The 22,699-nt window shown below is 40.9% G+C and overlaps 1 protein-coding gene across 1 annotated transcript in view; it reads left to right on the top strand.

Annotated features, from left to right (window-relative positions):
* Positions 1 to 736: 736 nt before the first annotated feature.
* LOC121096409 (opsin-5-like) overlaps positions 737 to 22,699 on the top strand; it is a 31,671-nt gene continuing 9,708 nt past the window's right edge. Inside the window, exons 1-2 of the mRNA XM_040612322.1 lie at positions 737 to 1,030; positions 9,912 to 10,117. Coding sequence (XP_040468256.1) covers positions 910 to 1,030; positions 9,912 to 10,117 — 327 coding nt within the window. The 5' untranslated portion in view covers positions 737 to 909. The remainder of the gene's footprint in view (positions 1,031 to 9,911; positions 10,118 to 22,699) is intronic.

The raw sequence follows: 22,699 nt of genomic DNA on the forward strand, positions 1-22,699 counted from the left end.
TGGGTACCAGCACCTTTGCTGCTTCAGATGAATGCATTCAGACTCAGATTTTTTTAATTATGCCTACAACCTGATTGGTAGGAGGAGCCATACCTGAAATACAATCATCAATACCTCAGTAAAGACTAAAAACGCTCCAGCCTGACTGACTTAAACCACGTGTAACGTGTCGCTTCAACAAGACAAGATCACATTTTTCAACAGTGTGGGAAAATCCAACTATACTTGAAGTGTACTAGGCTAGAGGGTACTTAGCAGTCTAAAAATATGATTCAGAGGACTTAATTTTATTTTCAACCTCTACTGGAAATTATCTTCCTTTCTTTTAAAATTAGCAACTATCCTGCTGGTAAAGTAACTTCATAGCTGATTTCTTCTGCTCTGTTAACATCACATTCTCAGGTGGTGACACCTCCCTGTTGCTTTTTACTCTGCCTTTTTTTGTTTGTTGAGGGGTTTTGGGGGTTTTTGATGCGTGTTTGGTTTTTTTTAGAGCTGTATGAGATTTTTCCTCAGTTTCATTTAAATTAAAATGATGTTTGTGGGTATGCCTGTGAGCCTGTAGGTTATGTGGTATCACCCTATTTTAAAGGAATTTGTCTGTTTGAGAGACACACACTCTTCATTAAAGGTTTCTGCAGGTAGCAGTAATAAGGATATGAGGAAATCTGCCGTCTTGTGCTGGCTGCAGATTCACAGGCTGTATTAATAGATAGGATTACTGAAGAAGAACAGGTCAGAAGGCTGCAAAGCTCCTGTCCCTTGGGATTTCCTTCTTTAGATCGTTAGTCTTGTTGAAGAGCTCCCTTGAATACAGGGAGCAGAAACTGAGGAAAAGGCTGGAACCATTTTATTTTTCTGGGACACACTGAGGGAAGTGCAATTTCTGGGTCATAAGCTCCGCTGAAAATGCCTGGTCAGTCTTCTTCACAGGCACCTTGGAGGAACAACAACATCAGTTTTCTGAGCAGGGAGGCAGCTGTAACAGAGCAAGGAGAGACTATCATAGGTTTCTACCTACTGGCTTTAGGTATGTATTCAGCTGGGATGTGAAAAGACACTCCTAAGTAGAGTTTGGTATAAAGTTCAAAGTGATGCATTTGGATTTCAACCCTAATGGAACAGGATGTTTGTTAGAAAACACAACTTTTTTCTGCAGCTATTACAAGATCAGAGGTACAGCTTTCATTTGTTAAAAAGAGATTAATAATCAATGCAGGCATCTCGAGGAAAAAAAAATAGTCAAGCCTGTAAATTTTTAACTAATGTTCACTATACTTAATATGTGAGAAGAGAAAAAAGTACCTTATCAGAAGTACATAATACTTGTGTATCTTCTTGTTTTCTGGTAGCACTAAATGAATGTTCTGTGATTTCCAGCGTTTTGGCTGCTGGCAGTCAGTTGGCATCCTACAATTACCTCCTGCAGAGACAGAAAATACAGTTCTGTAGTTTTAAACATTTTTTTTTTTAACTCTTTGTACTGCTCTTGCTTTAAACATTTGACGCAATAGAAATAAACTTCTTCAAACAGGACCTATGAAAGATCTAAGCAATAGAACATTATCTTGTGTTAGCAGTCACAGTACCATGTGTTTATTTTGGTTCTGCTGCAAGACAGCTATTTTCAGTGTATAATAAGGTTTGAAAATGGCACCCAATATGAATTCACTTCGATTTCAGAGCGCTTTCGGTTTGTTTGTTCAAATATTGTCTATTTGTGGCAGGCTCATTACAGGATACAAGGAAACTTTATGGAACTTCGAAGAGTGCAGGTTTGTTAGGTAATCAAAATTTCCAACCATAAAACCTCACAGGAAAATGCAAGAAAACGTAACTTTTATTAAATCTGTTCTTATAAACAGCATATACAAAAACGTTTCTGTTTTAAATGATTGCTCTAAACAGATTTTTTTTCTTTTTCTAAGCTTATTATGTATTTCAAGTAGCTTAGTAGCCCTCAGCTTATGCTTGAGAAAGATCTGTAGAAGTTACAATGTAAAATGCTAAGTATTTCAATATGTTTACACGAGACTTTCTTTTCTTACCTATAAAAACCAGGGAGGAAAAAGTTGTGTTTAGAATGAAAACAGGGATTCTAGCAGTAAAATGTATGGCTTCTATCTTAGAAGACTTTTAGAAGAGTGCCCATAAGGTAAATCAGAATTGTTTCAATTTATCCCCAGTCTGTTCACATCTGCCTGTCCCTTTATGAAGGGCTGGGAAATGGCTGCACCATCAGCTAATGAAGTTGCACTTAAGACTACAAAAGAACACGTTAGGTCAGCTAGGCCAGCCCCCTGCTGTGACAATATGTAATCTCATTTACGAAGCTATCATGCTTGCTCATATAACTGTCCAGGGTTTTTTTGGTGTTTCTACTGCTCTTCCAGTTGACGGCCCGTTCCTGATTTTGTTTCTCTGTTGCTTAGCAGCCTTTCCCCAAGTTCTTAGCTACAGTGATCATACTAACTTTATATATTTTTTGTCACTGCTTTTAATTTATTTATTTATTTATTTATTTCCCTGCTGTTAACATCCTATGTCCAGTCTGTGTTCCTGAAGGAGCAATCATACCCTGTGGTATGTTTGTACCTTTGTACTCCTATACTAAGCAAGTGTGTGGCAGGGGGGTGTTTGGTTGGTTTTGGTTTGTTTGTTTGTTTGTTTTTTAATTTGAATTTATTCATCTCCTATCGTAATATCCTTTCCCTTGTCATTCCAGCATATCATCCTAGCAGCCTTTTACACTGCTTTTTTTAGCCTGGCCATTTTTTTATTTTTTTTTTAAACTTATAGCCAAGACTGAATACAGCATCCCAGCAAGATCTTGTCGTTGCCATTCACATTAATATTTACACTTTCCCACCTCTACTGATCCCCCTAGTGTTGCCTTTGTATCACGCTGGTGGTTCAAACTTCCATCAATTGACCAACAGAGGTGTTTTCCTCTGCTTCTTCTTAATGGTGACCCCACATCTTCTAGCAAATACTTTCTTCAAGTACTTAGGTGCTTGAACTTTTTGGTTGCACATCCGTTGGTTTTTGACTGCTCCAGATCTTTCTGCCAAGCTTACAAGTGCTTGGTATGTCATAGCTGCTATTCTTGAAGCTTAGCTCCAGATTCAAAACTTAAGTTGCATTTCTTGCAGAGTATATATAACCAGTAATAGCATTACTCCAAGTTGTGTAGCGTGGATCTGATTAAAATGTAATGAGGTAGGTATACCTTTATGCAATAAGAACTTCTTAAAAAAATTGTTAGTAATACATAAATCAGAAAAGTCCTCATGTCTTTTTCTCCTCAGAAGTTGACTACTGCACTTCTGCAAGCAGCAACCATAACAATTTATAGCTCTTAGGTTTATGTACACCAATAACTTGGTCTATCTGGGGAGCAGTGATGCAGCAGAACAAAGTATTCTGTTATGCAGACACCCTCTTGCCCTTCTGGCAGCAGAGGACAAAGGCCAGTCCATGCATTACCTTCCTGTACCTGCCTTTCTTTAGGGGTTTGGAAAGACAATCTGCATTTGCGGAAGTCTGTGGATACTTCCTTACAGAAAGACCCAAAGATGTTTGTATTTCATGCTTTTGGTTTTTTGAAGCCTTGGAAAACAGCTGCAGTGATTACACTTTGTGATTGCTACATGTTGTCTTCTCTTTCGAATCTAAGTATACCAGTGAAGCTTTTTGTGAATGCTGACATACATTTCCAACACCAAAGGAATGTATTTGATTGGTGTTAGAACTTACCCGGAAGATGGGGTTCCTCGGAATATCTTCCTCTTTGCAAGATAAAGTCCAAAAAAACGATCTTTGGCTAAGCTTTCCCACAGTCCCACATCTTGACGTGAATATCAAAGAACCACCATCTAACACTTTTTGCTGAGATGAGTCCTCTTTGCATGTCCCCTTCTGGAAATTCTCTTGTCACAGGTTGCAGATGTCATATGTGACAGACAGGACACTAATGTGCGTGTTGTACATCATACGTCAGCCAGGCTGTATCAGATCCAGACAGAGGGGTGCTCAGCACACTGCCTAGAAGCTGAGCTCAAAGCCTGCACTGGAATAGGTATTGCATGCTAGCATCACAGGCAAACCAGCATCAAAGTGCACGAATGCATTTTGCAGATGCTGAGGGATTTTGAGATCACTGCACTGCTGCTTGGCGTCCGAGTCACCATTCCATCATTTTCCTTGCTAATGCTTTGGCCAGGGGACAGGCAAAGTGGGGGCAAAATGCAGTGCCAATCCCATAGCAGTGAGCCACCGTAGCATGCTTGGAGGGACTATCTGCAGGTGATAGCAGCCACTGCGTTACCTTTCGTTAGGTCAGCTGCGTCAGCATCCCCTTTCTGAAGGCAGCACTGTTTCCATCCTTCCTTGCAGGAGCTCAGAACTGTCTTTGACAGACAGGTGGGAGCTTGTCCTGTTGCTAGCATGACATCTGACCCCTTTTTGCCTGTGCCTTAAGTGGTATAGTACTGTGGATAGTCCTTGTATAGTTTAAATTATTAGGTGCAGTTTAAAAGTACTGTCCACAGCTGCTAGCTCAGTCAAACAGACTCGGGGGGGAGCGGAATAAAGCATTTTTTTCTTCATGATTATTACTTTGAATTCTTAAGTAAATTGTTCTTTTCTGCATTTCTACCAAATCTGTTCTGTCCTCATTTTCCCTAGTTTCACAGTTAACTGGGGCTGTTAAAGTGAATGCTTAGCAGAAACGGAAATCTTAAATCAGTAGGAGAGAATATTTGCTAGAGAACAAATTCTGACTTTGTGTGAGTGTTTAAATCAGAAAGGCATGCTGAGAGCTTTACCAATCCCATCAAAAAAATGGAACAGACCACAAAACCCAAACATGCCTTTAAGTGGCACACATTTCTGAATGGTAATAGTACACTTATTTGACAAGTGACAGAATGAGTGTAATTTTGGGACACTGTTTGACAAATAAATCTGAGAAGGTGGGAAAGGAAGTAAGCTATTCACAAAACATTCATCCGCAAAATGATCGCGTTTATGAACAAATAATCTCTCCACACGTTGTCAAGTCTAAAACATGATGACTCTTCTCCTTCATGCCAAAACTGGCAATGTGCCCTGGATATGGTATCGTGTATGCATAATTAGCAGCAAAGACTAAAATCAAAGCAGGGTCACTTCACAGTTGCAATAGTTAATGACAGCTTTCCAAATTCTCTAGGTTTTAATAATGTTTTAAATGAAGTTTTCAGGTCTGAAAACCTTTTACAGCAAACCTCTTCAGATAGGCATTTATGCTTTTGTATAGGTAGCTGAATCAGTAATTGACTTCACTCATGCCTGCTCTATAGCTAGATGCTCAGTCCAATTTCTGTCTTGGAGATAAGGTTATTTTGCTCAGGGAAAAGCGTAGCTTGTCTTACGACACTGCCTTCAACTTTTGCTCTCATTTCTTCAATTCATCTACTTAAGGTTCCATGTATATTTTAAACTGCAGATGGGTGAGGTGTAACACCCATTTTTCTAATTCATTCTTGTCAGATTTTACAAGTAAAAGCCATGCAACAATGTCTCATAAGAACAAGTTTAGGTATAAAGCATAATAAGCTATCTTAGCTGGGCACAGATGCAGTCATCTATTGGAAATGTGGATGATCAGCTCAGAGCTATCAATTCCCTCATACCAAATTTAACTCTGCAAAAACATAAATTGAATGTTAACAATGAAACTGCCTGCAGCCTCAGGTGTTTACTGCTTGTTCAAAGGCAATCTCAGGTACATGAGAGAAAAACAGAGTATATCTGGGTGCTCTAGGCTTGAGTGATTTGGCAGAAATCTGTGTAAAATTGTTGTGCTCCCTTTTAGCTAGTCCAAGAGTTAAACAATCTGTTTTCAGCAGTGAGATTTTCAATATCCTGAGTCACTCTGGCTGGCTGCTTTTTGGTGGTTACTGTGCGCAGGCTGGCAGGCAGCACGCTGATGCAGGACTTTGTCAACAGGGTTTCGGTCCCTGACCACCACCAGCTTGCTTGGCAGCCTTCCTGTGCCTCCCCCAGAAATCATGGATAACACCACCAGCCTCCTTTGTGGAGCACTTTAGCAACCGTGGATTAAAATGCTCTATTAGGGGGTATTACTACAGGGGATGGCTTATTAGTGAATAATATAAGGGCAACACAACATTTTTAATATTGCTGTCCATCCTATTCCTCCGACCCCCCAATGTCTGCAAATGTGGTACCAAGTACTTTCCTGTGGGTATCTGAGGGGGTAAAGGTGACTCTTAGCTGTTCAGTATTTAGCATTTATCCATAGTCATTTAACCTGTACTACTCTGATACTGCCAGTCTCACGGCACCTGCTCTCAGTCCTGCCCTGTGTTAATGAACTTCAGTAATTGGATGTTATCTGTGTATTTTGCCGCTTGAAAAGGGCCAGCACCTCTTGTTGACAAGCAGCCCATATCAGACAGCCTTACAGCTTAGGGGAGGAAATGTGGTGATTCCTCTCTGAACCTTATGTCGGGTGAAAGTACTCAGTTTCTTCCAATTTGCTATTTTTCCCTCTTTCAGCCACGTTTTGATCTCATTTGGAACCTGGCCTTCCTCACCAGGATTACCTTAAGGTGCTGGGGCTGGATTTTGGGTTGGTTGGGTTGGGTTTTCCCCCATATGCTCTTATGAGTGAATATTGCTGGCAGCTTGCAAAATATGAAACTAGTTCTCTCGGTTGTTTTTCTGTGTTGCTGAGATGCCACCTGGTGACACCAAGGTCTTACAGCACCTCGAAGTTCAGAGGTTTCTTTGTGGGCTCTTGATCCACCTGTGATCTGAGGCGCACACTGCAGCTGAGGAGATCCCTGCCCTGGCTGAGCGTCAGAGCTACTGCTGTGCTTCCTCGCCTTGCAGCTTCAGCCTTCGTCCTTGTGCTGTCAGGCTCTGGGGGAAGGCAGGCAGGGAGGTTGTTTGGTTCGAGGTGTTCTTTTGGTTGGCGTGGTTTGCTTTTTGGTAGTTTTTTTGTATCGTGGTTTTGTTTTTTAAAAAATATTCAGTCAATATAGTCAGCAACGGCAGACCAGCACATCAGTCTGGTGGCGCAGAGATCTGGTGTCCCATAGTCACTGCTCCAGCTGATAGCACTTTTATGTGACCCTGGTTTGTAGCTCCATGATTTACTGAGAATTGTGTTCCTCCAGGTTTTTTATCACAGTATTAATACGGTCTACTACCCAGACAGATCAGACATTTTAGGGGCTGGATATGCCAGCACAGGTTCTCCGCTTGCTTTGGTTAAACGGAATGGGCCTACATGCAGAAGTCGTACCCACTCTGTCACCTTATGTCCCTCAATGCTCCCCTCATGCGCACCCTCAGTGTGTGAATGTAGGTCTAAAAAATGATCACAATTACTGTGTCTCTGTCATCTCCATCTAAAATGCGTATAGTTATTTTACATGTTTTGCTCAATTTTTTTCCTTAAGATACTTTAACTGAAAACTCCCTTTTCCTCCAGGCTAGGTGAGGAATTTGCTCTGTACGTTCCCAGAAAGTGCGAGTCCGACACCTCGGGGGTAGCCCTCCTATCCACTACACTGTATTGGCAAATCTTTGCTATTTACAACAGAGGTGCCATTTTATTTTCTCTGCCATTTTAGCACTTCATAGTGACAGGGAAAACATTTCTGTGCCTTCTATCTTGAAAACTATCTTACCTTACAGAAGATAGAACTGATGTACGCAAACAACTACTAGGCTTGCACTGCAGACTATCCTGATGCATTCCCAAAGCCCTGCTCCTCCAGTGCCCTGTTGTGCCTGTTTATGTATAATACCTAGACTCAGACAAAAGCCAGAAACAATTCCTGACTTAAACTGCGTGCAGCTGTTGGGAACGAGACTTGATTAAGAAACATTGTCACCTAGTGGCCAGAATAAGATGTATTTATTATTATTGATCTTATCCTTATAACGAGATATATCTAAAATATATGTATGTATCTTAGTGTATCTTTGCACCAGTGACTATTTCTGGTTAATACCATATGCCAACGTGTCAGCTCTTCCTGGTTCAAAAGCTCTTTAGTAAACCATGTGTATTTGCTAAGCAAGCCAGAGCAGCAGCAGCTTGGCAGTTTTGCAGAGAAAAGTTATTTAAAGGAAATTGCTCCACAGAAAACGCAGTTCATCATGGCATACACGGACTGCCCCATCAGCCACCTCCCCTCCCACTCCAGACTACCCAGAGCACCTCACCAGGCGGTAAGTACCCAGCCTCTCTGTTTGGAGAACAAGCACTTTGTTCATTGGTGTTTCAGCTTGTGATGCTCCCAGATGGCCTGGAGGTTCAGAGGCAATTTCCTCCCCTCCCTTTCTAGCCAAGGCAGCCCAGCAGTGAAGTGCTGGGTTCCAGACATATGGGGTTGTTGACGCTTCCCGAAGGAAGACAGCTGTTCCTCTTGCTACAACATTAAATGTATCAGCCGCCTTTCATCTCGTGAACTCCTCTGAATATCCACAGGTGCTGTGCAACACCATCGTGTCATGTCCCTCTTCAGTGCACGTATTCACCTCTTACTGTGTCGACATACAGCACCCTTGCCTGGGAAAATCTACTGCTTGTGCCTGGATAGATGTCACGAACGAGTGGTTTAGGTTAGGTCACTTGAAGAGCGGCCCAGGGGAGAGGATGAGATGCACCACTACAACAGAGAGCTGTGGATCCCTGTTGTACCCTGGCATCAACTGTGGGGAACAAAACTATCAGCTGCTGGGCTCCTAAACCTGTCCTAGGCTTCAGGTATGCAAAAGAGGTGATGTTTGGCTCCACATTGCCGAGGTGAAGAGAGGTCACCTATTTTGGCAGTGGCAGAGCTGGTTTTGGGGGTGCAAACGGGAGCCACCAACATGGAGCCAGGTGCTGCCCAACCTGCTGCGCAGCCCTGCTGCAGCAGCCACCCTGAAGCCATCCCACGTACTGACTAAGCCCCATTTTCAATACTGAGCCCAACACTTATGAGTAAACATTTTGTTAAAACTCATTTGTTTCTATGTCTATGTCATTCCAAAAAGCAGGATGCAACCTACCAGGGTCTTGCACTGATGGGTGAAGCAATAGCCATGCACTTCTGGAAACTCTAGGTCTCTCCAGCTGAGTAAGCGGCTGGTTTTCACCGGATTTACACTCATCTCCCTTGTGTTTTCCTCATGTAATTAGAGTCAGGCATTTCTGTTCCTGGAGAGTTAAGAGAGAACACAATTGTCTAAAAATAAATTTTAAAGCCTTGAAAGCTTCTGAAAGGTCAGTTTAAATGTTCTCTTCATACAGATTATCAGGTGTATTACTGAAAAATGTTCCCACCTGGGACAGGCTTTGCCGCAAGGAGATCTTAGACTGCTCCGAGAGAAGAAATGTAATCGTATTAGCTGCACGTCTCAGGAGAGGACTGGTAAAGCAGCTCTCCAGCTATGTGTGTGAACTTCCCATATCCATTATTCTATACAACATACCTAAACAGCTGCAGCTTTTGGCAGATTGTTTCTAGTCTCTGCTATACTCTACCACTCTTTCCCCTTTCCTTTTTTTCCCAGGTGTTGCATTTCAAGAATTTCATCTGTCCACTTAGGGGAAAAAAAAAATCTCTAGGCCTTTAAACCGTGGATCTTCAGTAGATGCAGCAGCAGCTCTTTGTGTTTGTTCTGTTTTACCGCCGGAGTTATTCACTTGTTCCTGCTTCTGAAATGTACCCAGCTACTTAAAAAGGCTTTGTGCATAGGCTTTCCAGTGGATACTCTGGTTGAATAAGTTTCTAATTGAACAAAAGGGTAATTTTGGAAGAGACATCACACATTTACATACCAAACTACTTCTTGCTTTATGTGTTTTTTGATTTAATGGATTTAATTATTTTTTTTTTTTCCAGGCTGGCTGTCTTGGTTTGGAAACAGTATTGTGATTTTTGTCCTGTATAAACAAAGACATGTTCTGCAGCCCACCGACTACCTCACATTTAACTTGGCTGTATCAGATGCTAGTATCTCTGTGTTTGGTTATTCACGGGGGATCATTGAAATCTTCAACGTCTTCAGGGATGATGGATTCATTATCACATCAATATGGACTTGCCAGGTAAGACTGGATTAAGCTTAATTAGACAAAATAGGTGCACCTATTTCTATGTATATGCTATATATAAATAACCAGAGAGGCTCAAAAGAGTGAAAAGAAATACTGACTGACCTTCCAAAAGGACAGCGTTCTTTTGTTACATCTATAAATCCATGCTTTTGATCAGGTTTGACCAATTTTCAGTGATTTTTTTCTCTCTATTTGCAATAGTTGCTGCTAGTTTGGGCATTTTACTTCATGTCATAGTTCCCACTCGTGTTGGAAAGCTATGGTGTAGGCTCTGCTTGTCTTCAGCTCCCCTGGTCAACCTGGTTGTTGGCACTTTAACATTTGACTTAAAGCAATGTAGACTCTTACTTGGCAAGGTGTGTAGAGCAAAACCTCCACATAGCACTTGGATATACCCATATATTTTAGCATACAACTTCTTGTACTAAATCCATCGTAACTCTTCAATCTTACACCTAAATTCTTGGTTGGTTCATAGCCTGTGGTAGGTTGTGTGGCTTAATTTTATGGCACAGTCATCCCTGTACTTGGAGACAGCTTTTCGTTGGAGAACTTGAAAAAAGTTGTTATTGTTAATTCTCAGACATACTTATGTAGACAGAATATAAATACATCGCATGGTTAGATAGGCACAAGCCTGACTCCCTGGTGTTTTCGGTAACATCTGTGAGAAAGATTATACTTAGTGTGTCTGTTTCATGAGGGAATCAAAAATCTGAAAATGACAGGATAGCCTGCGGCAAGGTGTAAGAAAGATCATGATGAAGGAAAAGGGAGAGAGAAATAATCCTCTCTTCTTGGGTTGTGGTGGTGGTGTTGTTGTTGAGGTTTTTTTATTTTTTTTTTTTTTTAAGAGAGGAAGTTGAACTATTGTGCACATAGATGAAAGCACTTTTACAGCCCATGCCCCCTCCTTTTCAATACAAAAGTTCAGTTTACCCAGAGGGGAAGACTTCCCACAGAAGACTCTGAACATAGAAGCTGTAGATTTATCAAAAAAATGATTGTTTTCTTGTTTAAAATGTGTGTTGATAGCCATTTGCCAGAAAATTATTTATCAACATGAAGCTCATTATTTCCTTAGCAAAAATCCCACTATTTATTTCTCCAATGAAAATACCTACAATTGCAGTCTAAGGTCTGTTAAGGAGAAACTCTGAGGAAGCTTCTTCAATTATTTTTTTTAATTAATGGAAACCTTTGAAATCATCAGATAAAGACATACCTGCAAAACGTAAAATTCACACCTACACTTGGAATTAAACAGACTCCCATTTTCCCTGTATCAGGGAAGACTGGAGCTATGATTAGGAAAGGAGAGGTGAAATCTGGATCTCCAGGTCCAGTTCTAGCTTTGCTGCAGACTTCCTATGTGAGACAGGATAAGCCATTCAGTGTAAAATCCTGAAGCAGGATCCGTGGCATAACTTAACATTTACAACCCAGCAGGCTGAAAGTGGTAACAGTAAATGACCATTTTGCCTCCCCAGCCCAAGTTCTTCCAAGCCCAGTCTGTGCTGTGGCTCCTATTTTGGGCTGTAAACAGCAGCACAGGTAGGAATCAAGGCAGCATGGCACACTGGGTCTGTACCTCTTGATTTGCATGGGAGTCTTCTGTCAGCAGCCTCACAGCTTTCTTCCCTGATGGCTCTGCCTGGAAGTCCCTCTGTGATTGACTTTGAGCTATTTGGAGTCTTGTTATCATGATTTGGTGCTTTTTATTTTCTTTCTTTCTTTCTTTCTTTTTTTTTTTTAAGGTGTGAAAAGACTGGGATAGAGGTGTGCTTGAACTTAATGTGTGGTGGTGTGCTTAATCTTGCTGTGCTTGAACTGCCTTTACAAAGAGAGAAGTGGTCCATAAAGTTCTGGGGGTACCCAGATAGTTTGTTGGTCAAGGTGTGTTAAGTAATCTTATCTGGATCTCCTGGTTTTAAGCAGCATTCATTTGTAAAGCAAGGATATCAGGCAAAGTTTTAAGGTATTGGGATCCAAAAATTTTGTTCAGGATATTAATAATCCATTGGCTTTTCTAAACAGTCTGATTTGCAAAGTATTAAGGTTTCTGCTTTGGTAATCCTCTGTAGGCTCTAAAAGTTGACATTTATTATTTCAAATAGGAACTGATACTGTATAAATGCTAACTAAAAAGTCATGGTAACCTGGAGAAGTCAGTTTGTACTCTGAATAGTTTGAATTGGTTGTGACGTCGAGTGGTTGAGCTGGTTGTGGCTTGTTGAGAGAAAATCATGTAGGATTTCTGTTTCCATCAAGATTTTGTTCTGTGTTGGGAGGGTCTCAGAAACATGTGTAAACCCTGACATCCATTTTCTTGATTATTGAGCTTGACAAAACAAAAGCCAGCGATGAAAAAGTGACTTTTGGAAGTAGAGTGGCTGTTGTTTAGGAAGAATATTGTGCAGAAATAGCAGGAAGCTTCTGCACATAAAAAAGATGTGAACATTTCCGCGTGTGTGTGGACAGCCAGCCCAAAGATCATTCTCAAAATGTGCAATGTTGAACAGCAGTAGAGGTTTGATTGCTTTTTTTTTAGTGTTTATAAAACTTGATACATTTGTAGTCTGACCAGAATGGGTTTCACATCTGGAACATGAGGACTGAGGAGCTTGGTGCCAGGAAGGTAAAGCCCATGCTTTTGTCGTGGCTCTCCGAAGCTGGTGTCTTGTTCTCACTGCACTCAAGCTCCTCTGCAAGTAGCTGGGATGACAGTTTGGGCGGTTGCACACGTGAATGTGGATTTTTCCTTAGTATGGCCTGTGTGTTTTCCCTTACTTGGTTTGTTTTGCTGAGTCCAGAGGAGAGCCTTACTTGGCTTTTTGTCATTGTCTGTTTCACTAAACATTTGCTCCAATTTGATCAGTCAGCTTCTGCTGTCAGGTATGCTTAGGGAAAATTTATTTTCCCAAGATAGCCTGTCATTTCTGTTTATGAAGACATTTCATGAGCTCATCTCATTTAATCCACTTAACTATTTTCCTTTCCTCTGACTCAGGCCTCCTTTTGTGCCCTCAGGTAGTATTTTTCCAAATTAAGGTTCACCATTCCTGGCTGCCCCGGTTAGAGGGAGCGAGGAGAAGACAGGCAGATACTACTTCTCTTTCAAAACAGCCTAGTCTGTGAAAACTCTCTGCAAGAAAAGATGCATCACCATCTAAAAGGACCATCTCATGGCATACCTGCTGAAGGGGACATACATGCGTGCCCCTGTTCTCCTCCTTTGTATGGAAGAAATACCACTATCCTTTCCCCATGCCAAATATTATTTTTCTTTTTGGAGGTCTGACAGAGCTCTCCTGTCAGGAGTGAGGTTGCATGGTAGGTCTGTATCCAGTTGATGCCCCTGATGTATGCTGTGTATGGATATGGTTTTCCAAAGGTGGCTTTTGGACTTTGCTTTCATTTCTTGTTTATCCCTTCCCTGCTCTACCACTAGGTCTTAGTCCTGATCTGGGCAGAGGGAGGACAGTCAGTCTCTAGCACATTCAGTTTTAGCCTCTGGTAATATCACCAGTAAGTAAACAAGTTCGTATAGTAAAGCTGAGGTCAGGGAATGTAAGCCAGTGACCAAGAGCCATCTATTCCCCCATTGACCATATTTCTAGTAAAAAGCTACCTCGAGGTCCTTCCCGTACGTTTTTTATTGGTATGGTTTTCTGAATTAGAAGTTGCTCAGAAACTTGTAAATAACATTGCATGCAAATGTTCTTACATGTAGGAAGTACAGAAATATTAATTCTGTACAGGTAAACACCGCACTTTCCTCTGAACCTTATTAATCAACTAACAGAAAGTTTTCCCACCAAGGGCCAGCCTGGAAGGACCTGCCTTCCCCCTCTTTTGCTAAAGCTGCTTTGCACAGTGCAGAATAATAAAGCCATGGAGGGAAGCAGGAGAGAGAGAGAGAAATTACTGTCTCACCCTGTGGTTGGGTTTACTACATAGTTTGAATCCTGCACAGCTTGATGCTTTGATGCTTTATGCAGCACTTCTGTATTTCTGTCTGGCATACCCTGGACAGAAACAACTGGCAGTGTAGTGAGCAGCAGTAAGCCCCACTTTGCATGCAGGTGTTGTTTTAGTCTGTTGTTACCCCCAATACATTTGTGCACAGTTTGCCTGCCAGCACCAGACCTATGGCATATGTGCATCCAAAAGGGCATGGTGTAGCCAGGAAGTCCAAAATTTTCTAGGAGTGTCAGGCTTAGTGTGCAGGCATTGAGGAGTATGTGACCCACGGAAAACTCTGGGATTTCTTGCACTTTAGCAGACTTTTCCAAGTTGCGGTGGTGTAGCTGATCAAGTTGCAGTGGTGTAGCTGATCAAGTTGCCAGCTGAAATCCGAGATAAACGGGGTTCTCTAAAAAAACCTAATTAGATGTGCAATAGTCCTGCTTTATCAGTGCTGCTGTTGGGCAAGGAGGGTTCCCCACTTTCCGACGGGTGTCTCACCACTCATGTAGGGAGCTTCTCATTGTCTCTGGCCACACTATTTGTTTGCTGTAAGGACAGTAGAGCATCCCCACATGACTAATAGCCTTGGGGATTACGTTCCAAGGAATGTGGATCTGAGCACCTTTGGATGAAGAAAAGTGAATCAGTCTCTCCTACACTCTCTGTGGGGGAAAAGGGGGAACAGATCAGAAAACTCTCTGCTTTTCACAGTGACACTGCTTAATTTTTGAAAGGTCTTGCACAGTTAAGGGAAGGATATGGGTGAATACCACGAAATTCCAATCTTTTGCAGCCTGGAGTAAGGCATTAAAAAAATCAAAAGGGGGTTGAGATATGGCCCTTGCCTTGTTCTGTTGACTACTTTAAGAGCCTCATTTGTTCACCAGCTTTTGCCACATGTAATCTAGGAGTGAAGCTTAAAGCCACAACCTGCCTTGCACCAGGCAAGCGACCAGAGCCTGCAAAGCTGAGCTTTTGTAGATTCAGCTTCCAGTCACTGCTTTTTACTAGCACTTAAAAAATGCAGTATTTTTGGCGTTATGAAATGTTTAGAGGTCTAGTATGACATTCCTAGGAAGAAATAATGTCCATCTTCTGTAAAATCTAGAGGTGGGGATCTGAAATACCAAAAGGAAAATGCAAAAGTAGGAAATTCTGAGATCAGTAAGATGAAAATATATGCGCTTTTTTCAGAAATTCTTGAGGGGAGGGCAGACTTGTTATCTTGAATAAATTATTTTATATTTTATTGATGGCATTTGCTTTCTCAGAACATGCCTTTATCTCTTTTCCTATACACGGATTGTAAAATATTGCTAAATCTTGTCTAAGGAGGAAACAGAAGATTAATATCTTCTTCTTTTAACAAAATGTTCTATAAATTGTCTGATAAATCAAAACACCTAAAGGCATTTATGTTCTTTTATAAATAGAGTAGATTTGAAGAACATTGATTTCTGTCCATTTAATACAACTGATAAAACTAACCAGTTGTTGATTTAGCTAGACAGACTATTGACTCTCTTGTCTCCATTTGTGATTTTTTGCACTTATAAATATGAAGACAGTGTTTACGCGTTACCGTCTGGGGTGCGGCATTCCCTCACGTTCCGGGTGAGGTGATCGATCAGTGGTAGCTCAGCAGTCAGTGTGACCAGGTAATAAAAGCAATGTCAGATGGAAACAACCACAATGAAACCTCACAGGCTTCTTTTCTCCTACCTTCCCAGTACTTGGAAAATTACTGAAGAAAATGGCAGACAGCATTGCTGCTGCTGCCCAGTATCTGTATGCATTCTTCATCAAACTTCTTCCAGCATAACCATGTCATGTTGCTCCGTCATCAATTCATTTTCTCCTTCACCAAATCATCCTGTTTTCAATGCATTCCATATGTAGCAAGCACTCTTTGCGTACGTCTCAGCCCCACCTCTGCCGAGAGGTTCTCCCCAGCAGCTATCCATGTGAGTACCCTCCTCACCACAGAGTTCTTGCTCGTAAACCCCAGACAAATCCACAAGCTGTTCATCTTTACCCTAGCAACATCTGTTGAGGTGGATAAAGGTTTGCTTTCGCTCACCGCCCCTCCCAGCTAGCGACGGGGAGATGTAGTGATGGTTGCTGTAACTGTCCTTGTTTGCATTGAGAGTACTTGAATGTTCTTCCATGGTTTTCCTCCTCTCCCTGTGAGGAATGCTCTGTGCAGACACTGGTCCTCACGCACAGTGGAGCCAGATCGCATGTTGCAGAAGTACCTTCATCCTCAGCACGGCTTTCTTCAGCAGGCTAACTTTGGTGAAGGTTTCCCATCCAAAGACTGAGTTAACTCGGCCTTGCTTGCTGTAAAAAATCTTGCAATATCACTGTATGTCCCAGTGTCCAAGCATGAAGCTCTAAGGTTGAGGCCGGGCTGGAAGAAAACAGATTTTTTTTCTCTAATTGTAATAGTGCAGGAATGTCTGCTTAGCTGAAAAATGTTCAGCTACCTATCTATAAGATGTAAAAAGAAATTAAACCAAATATAAAAAGGGAGTCAAAAATATTTGATAGTTATTGACTATCCTAGCACAATACTGTGGTGTGATATTTCTGGGATTTTACTTATATATAGCTTATCATTCCTGACATTTCAGTAAGATGAAAATAACCCAAAGTCAAATCATGGAACTGGCACTAAGAGCATTAACAGATAAAACAGGTGTTAAAAGGTGCTGAAGAAAAGCTGTGTAACATTAGCTCTGTATTCAGCTCACCTTAGCACGCTGATTCACTGTGAAAGGTAGGATGTGGAGACTGATCTATAAAGCAAATTCAAAAAAAGTGTGCCCTTTACTTTGGCTGTGCTGTGCTACAAAAAATCTTCCTCTCCCAGATATGTTTTTCTGAAAAAAAAAAAAAAATCTCAAATACGAACACAGAATGTATCCTATTCTTGTTTCCTTGCATAACTGAGATTTGGATACTGGAAAAAAAGTATTGTGGAGCTATTAGTCTTCCCTATTTATTTATTTCTGGTCCATCTTAATATTATCTGATGAGTTTGTACGTTGCAGTCAAAGAGGTAAAAGCAACTCATGTAGACATCTGTGAGCTAAATTTTAATGAGAAAAACACTTCATCTGCAGGGAAGGGGGGAAAAACTGTGCCTTTGCACAAACAGAATCATTAGCAACATAAAAGATCATTTCAGTATAACTAATGCGCCTGCAGGGAAGTTATGCCAGTTTTTATTAGTCATGAATTCTCCTCATTTTCCTGTAAATTATTATTTCTGCAGCCAATTGTGACAAATTAGGGAAGTTACATATTTGGTACTTGAAAAATTATGGATGTTCAAACTATCTGTTTTCTTGTTTGCTAAGTCTGATGTATCCCCTTCCATGCCACCCAAGCACTGCATCAAACCACACACCGATGCCTGGAAAAGGGCATTTCTTGCCCGATAGTGATCCTACAGAACCAGGAATTTCCAAAGCCTAAACCTTGATTCCTGCACTAGCTTTTCCTCTCAGAGGACATTCAAACATCCTTTTCCTGTTCCCTTATGTGGAAAATAGTAGCCTTCCTCATTCTTCTGTGCTTATGTATGTTTCTAAGAGAAAAATGTCATCTCAAAAAATGCTGTCCATCACTTACCTTCATCGTTCAAGATCTCCTCACCGGGCTAAACAATTTGTGTTGTTCTGGCACCTCCCTGTGTGCCACATCTTCTCACTGACTTTTAAGCAAAATTTCATATGAAACTTAATCACTCTGATAATATCTGCAAGTATCTTAAATAGTCCTACCTCACATTTAGTCATCTTCTATTTGACAGATATATTCCATTAAGTCAACAGACTGCTTGTGTGTAGGAAGCGGTTTGGGTCCTGACCCGGATTCTGTGCTGACTGAACCAATGACAAGATGACTGTTGCTTGCAATAGGCTGTATATGACATGACAGCCAGTATTTCCACACCACTGTCCCTGCAGAAAGGATGATGTGCATCTGGTGGCTTTCCAGATAGCTCTTTAAGGCTAAGGATAACCTGTATCTTTTGCGCTTCCTTCCGGGCTTTCCCTGGGCTACTAGGACTCCTTGGCAATGCACGTGACTCTCCTGTTAGGAGCTGTCAGGTCCAGTTTATCATACACAATAGTGATGTGAAGACCCTTCCAGACCATCCCCTTTTTAGGACTATAAGTGTTTTCTTGGGAAAAATCAGTTATCTTCTGTTTCTCTGGTTATTTTGGTACAGGACCAAGAGAAGACAAGAATATCAACCTAAGAGGAGATTCTCCTAGTAGCCATATAGATTTTTCAGGCTTTCAGGGATGTAGCATGTTCTTGTCTCAGCCACTTAATGGCCCAGTCGGTACCATCACTAACTTGCCATCTGGTAACATCACTAACCTGCCCTCCCTGATGCCTAGGAGCTTTATGAGAAGAATAAATTCACTGGTAGGCATTCAGCCAGCAACCAGAGATGACCTTGTATTAACCTAATGGCAGCTCTGTAAGCAGATTCCAACTTGCTGGGAACAGCACAGACAAGTGTACTTTGGAGAACATGGAGGGTCACTTGTAATCTCTTGAGTTCTCCTGACAGAGCCCATAAACAGTCTGTGGGACCTCTGATTCTCTTGAGACATATAAGCCTCCTGAAACCTTTAACATGAAATTCTGAAAAGGCAAAGATAGTATTTCTTTACTTTGAAAATAAAAGCACAACTTCAATTGACTTAATGAATCTCAGTTGTTGGGGTAGGATCACCACAAGCCACAAAACCAGGCCTTGCTTTCTGTGGCAATGTAAAGATGAGATGGGTGACTCACAAGGCTGTTTTCTTTCTGTGTAGTTCCTTGTTTATAGTAATGATGCTGCAAACAATAAACAAGTAAGCTCTGAATTAACATCGCCAAAGTGGGGAGGAGTTTTGGCTCAGGCTCAGTAAAGAGCGTTTCACACAGTGTAGCATGGATGTTTCCAGAGGGCAATGCTAGACTTTCCCATCTAGTGCTTCTTAATTTCCTGGCACAATAATTCACAGGACAATGGCAGTGCGGCATTTAACCTGAAGATGGGAATTTTTCCGCTGTATCTGGATCATTGGGTGGTATGAGCTACATGTTTGGTTGCTTCCTCCCCACTCATTCTTCATGGGTGGACAGGACAGACATAAAACCTGCTATGGTCCCACAGAATCAACCCAGAGCTAGAAAGCAGGTGCTCCCAAGCATGTGGAGATGGAGTACTTGAAGTAAGATTATAATCTGATGAGGCTGTGTAAGGAAATTCTGAAAGAAATGTATATCTATTTGTTAAATGATGTGCACTTGGTGGGGCTGCTACATTCATAATGGTGCTCGTTGATGGGGGCATATGCTAGGAGTATAAATTATGACCTAAGAGGGCTACAACTCTAATAGCAAAAAGTCAGCCCAAAATAAGTATACATTGAATCTCATTTGATTAACCCGGTATATAAACCTAAAATAACTACAAGCAAACAAGTAGATTGATTCTGGATTCCCTAACATTGCTAAAACCAAAGCCTTACCTGCATATACTAACAGCTTGTACTAAATGTACATTTAACTATATAGTATAGTTAGTATAATTACTTATCTGTACACATAATTGTATAGCCTAAACATTGCATTCCTATTTTTTCCTATCTTTAAAATATATGCCATCAATAGAAAGGTCTAATCACTTGCTGAATGCAAAATACCGAGTGTCTGATGCTCTCACTTAATGGTTTGAACTATCTCACCCCGTAACGTATCAGTTCTCATTGTCTATTAGTAAATGAAGTGCCATTTGTGTCAGAGACCTATAATGGCTTAGGTTAATGCAATCACCTCTAAGAAGAGCTACCCTTGAAGCTTGCTGAGACATTTTAAGGGGCAGAATGCAACCACAGCAATGCCACATGAGCAAAAAACATTGTGGAAATTGTGGTAAATGGCAGGTCTCTTTCACTTCTTGTATTGTAGGAAATAGTAAAGAAACAATTTGAGTGCTTTAGGAACACTATGCATTGGGAGCTTTAAGTAGTCTCCTGTGAATACGGATTCTGATTATGAACCTTGGTAGTTCTTCCATTTGACAGAGTTACTATAGTCTGGCTGACACATTAATGATATATTGGAGGGATGGGAGAATTATGTTGTCATTAGACTCAAATGGAATATTTTCTCACTGCAAACTTTAAGAACTTGTTAAATTTTAAAGCATACTCTATCCAAAGGTACCTACAATTATTTTTTTTTCCAAATGTATTTCTTGAAGATTGATTTAGGGCTTTCTTGTCTCTTGTGGTTGAAGGAGGTTTATTGCCATTATCTATTTGCATTATGATCTTGTAATAATCTGATTTGTATTTAAAAAATATATTCTGAGAGGGCTTATTGCGATAACTGTAAACGGGGCTTATTTATCCATTGCATATAAACATTTAAAGTTTATATTTTTCTTTACATATTCATTATCTCAAGAGAAAGACAGAACATTGTGGTTCTGAAGGGAAACAAATGGACGTCAGGGAATTGCAACACATTCTGCAGTTGCCCAGAGGAGGGAGCAACGCAGCCTTTCCGGCTGGTGAGATCAACGTTTCAGCCCAGATGGAAACGTAATAGCTATGCTGTCAATCTGCTTTTGCGCCATTAAACCTTGATTAATCCAATAAGAAGAACAATAGGTTATACTTTACTCTGCTTTAAATGAAGAAAACCCTTATGAATTCAGTAGGGATGCGTAAGTATTAAAGACAGTAGAAGCACACCCAAACTTATAGCTAAAAATTGGATAGTGCACTGGGGATTCCCGACTCCCCCTGTGTTGAAGCAAAGCTTAAGAAAAGAATTTGCATGCGGTAGGAGCTTTTTGTATTGTGGGTTGTAAATAGAACACCAAGAACATTAGGAAGATTTAAAATCAGGCACAAGTACAAAGCAGAAAAAACACAGCCTTTTCTGCAGCTGTGTCTTAGCTTCCAGGCAGCATAAAGATAATGAGCAAGTTCTGTGAGTATCTATATACTATACCCAAGAGAATAACGCCGGTATAGCACGGAGAGAAAAGCTTTTAAAACTGCAATCTACTCCTGTTTCTAAATGGCTAAGAAGAAAAGCCGGTGCATCAGAATTACCATTACCAGAACTTCATGTCGATGTCAAAATTCACATTGCCTATTAACACTGTTGCTCTTTGGTCATAATTAATAACAAGGAGGACAAAATTGCATTACACAAAAATGAAGGAAATATTATGACTGTGTAAGGAAGGAGCTGGCTGCGGGGTAGGATAAAAGAAAAGAAAAAACGGAACTGGGGAAGGGGAAAAGCATCAATATTTGAAAGTAATTAAATGTTATCTACTGTTCTAGTATTTCTTTGGCTGTCATTGCATATATCTTTAAAGATGCAGAAAACTGGGAATATCATGTATTTTTGTTACCTACATATGTTAATAACTCTGCCTATAGAAATCAGGACTACGCTAAATCAGTTTTTCTATTGCTAACTCCTTTGGGTTCCAAGCAGTCACTTTGGTTGCTACCTACAGTCAGTGTTGTCTGTTCAGGAGCAGAAAAAGTAGCAGAGATCTTTCTTCCATATACAGTAGGTGTGTGCTTGAAGAAGGCTGGCTACAGCTAGAGTAAATTCTCTCATTTTCTTCTGAAGGCATATATCTAAGTGATACCAATATAAAAGTGCTGCAGAATCAATAGGCTTGCTGGGAAATGGCAGATGTGTAGCTAGGCTCAAGAGCTAACTCCTTGCCAATGGAAGTCTGGCAGGGACAATATTGGCTTGAGGCTCCTGCACCCAAAGCAGCCCTAATCCTGTTGGATGCTCTCTTGTGTTTTAATGTTCTGGATCCCATGGCTTCTGCCTGGGCTGCTCTGCAGCTTAAGAACTATCTCATTTACGTCCTTTATTAATTTCATCCTGGCACTCTTGTCATCCCCAGAGCTCACTCTCCTCCTTGGCATTTCACCATGTTACCTATTCAAAACCACTGAGCCTGTGGCTAGCATGGCATCCCTGGGAGATTGCTGCCACTTTAGCCACTTACTAGCCATATGGCCCTGGTCAAATCTCTGGTGACAATCTCCCAGACTAGCAGAAGCAACAGTATTTTGATCTGCTGAAATGCTGTTATGAAATAGTATGAAAATGAGATGTGGTGCTGACAATGGCTTGGTCCTGTGAACTATGTTGATTTAGGTAAAACTGTATGTTTTCAGCAAGACACCATTCCAAAAAAAAAAAAACAAAAAACCAAAAAAAACAAAAACAAACACTTGGCTTGATCTTTCTTTCATCTTAAATGGTAAAGGGCAAGAGTATTTTTAGACCCACTTCTCTTCTAAGCATGCTCAAAGGCTGTTTGAACTGATCACTTAATATAATTGTCTCTCTTTGGTCTGCATCAGGGAAGGGGGTGGGAGGATAACGGTCGCATCTGCAGGTGATAAGACATACAGTAATGTATTTCAGAAAAACTCAACCAGCTTCAGCATAGAAGGGCTATGATACACACTAAGAACCTTGTCTTTCTACTTTAGTATTCAATCTCATAGCACTTTATACTTAATTTCAAAGAGTTTA

Source organism: Falco naumanni, chromosome 12 (assembly GCF_017639655.2).
Source record: "Falco naumanni isolate bFalNau1 chromosome 12, bFalNau1.pat, whole genome shotgun sequence".
In the NCBI taxonomy this organism is placed as follows: Eukaryota; Metazoa; Chordata; class Aves; order Falconiformes; family Falconidae; genus Falco; species Falco naumanni.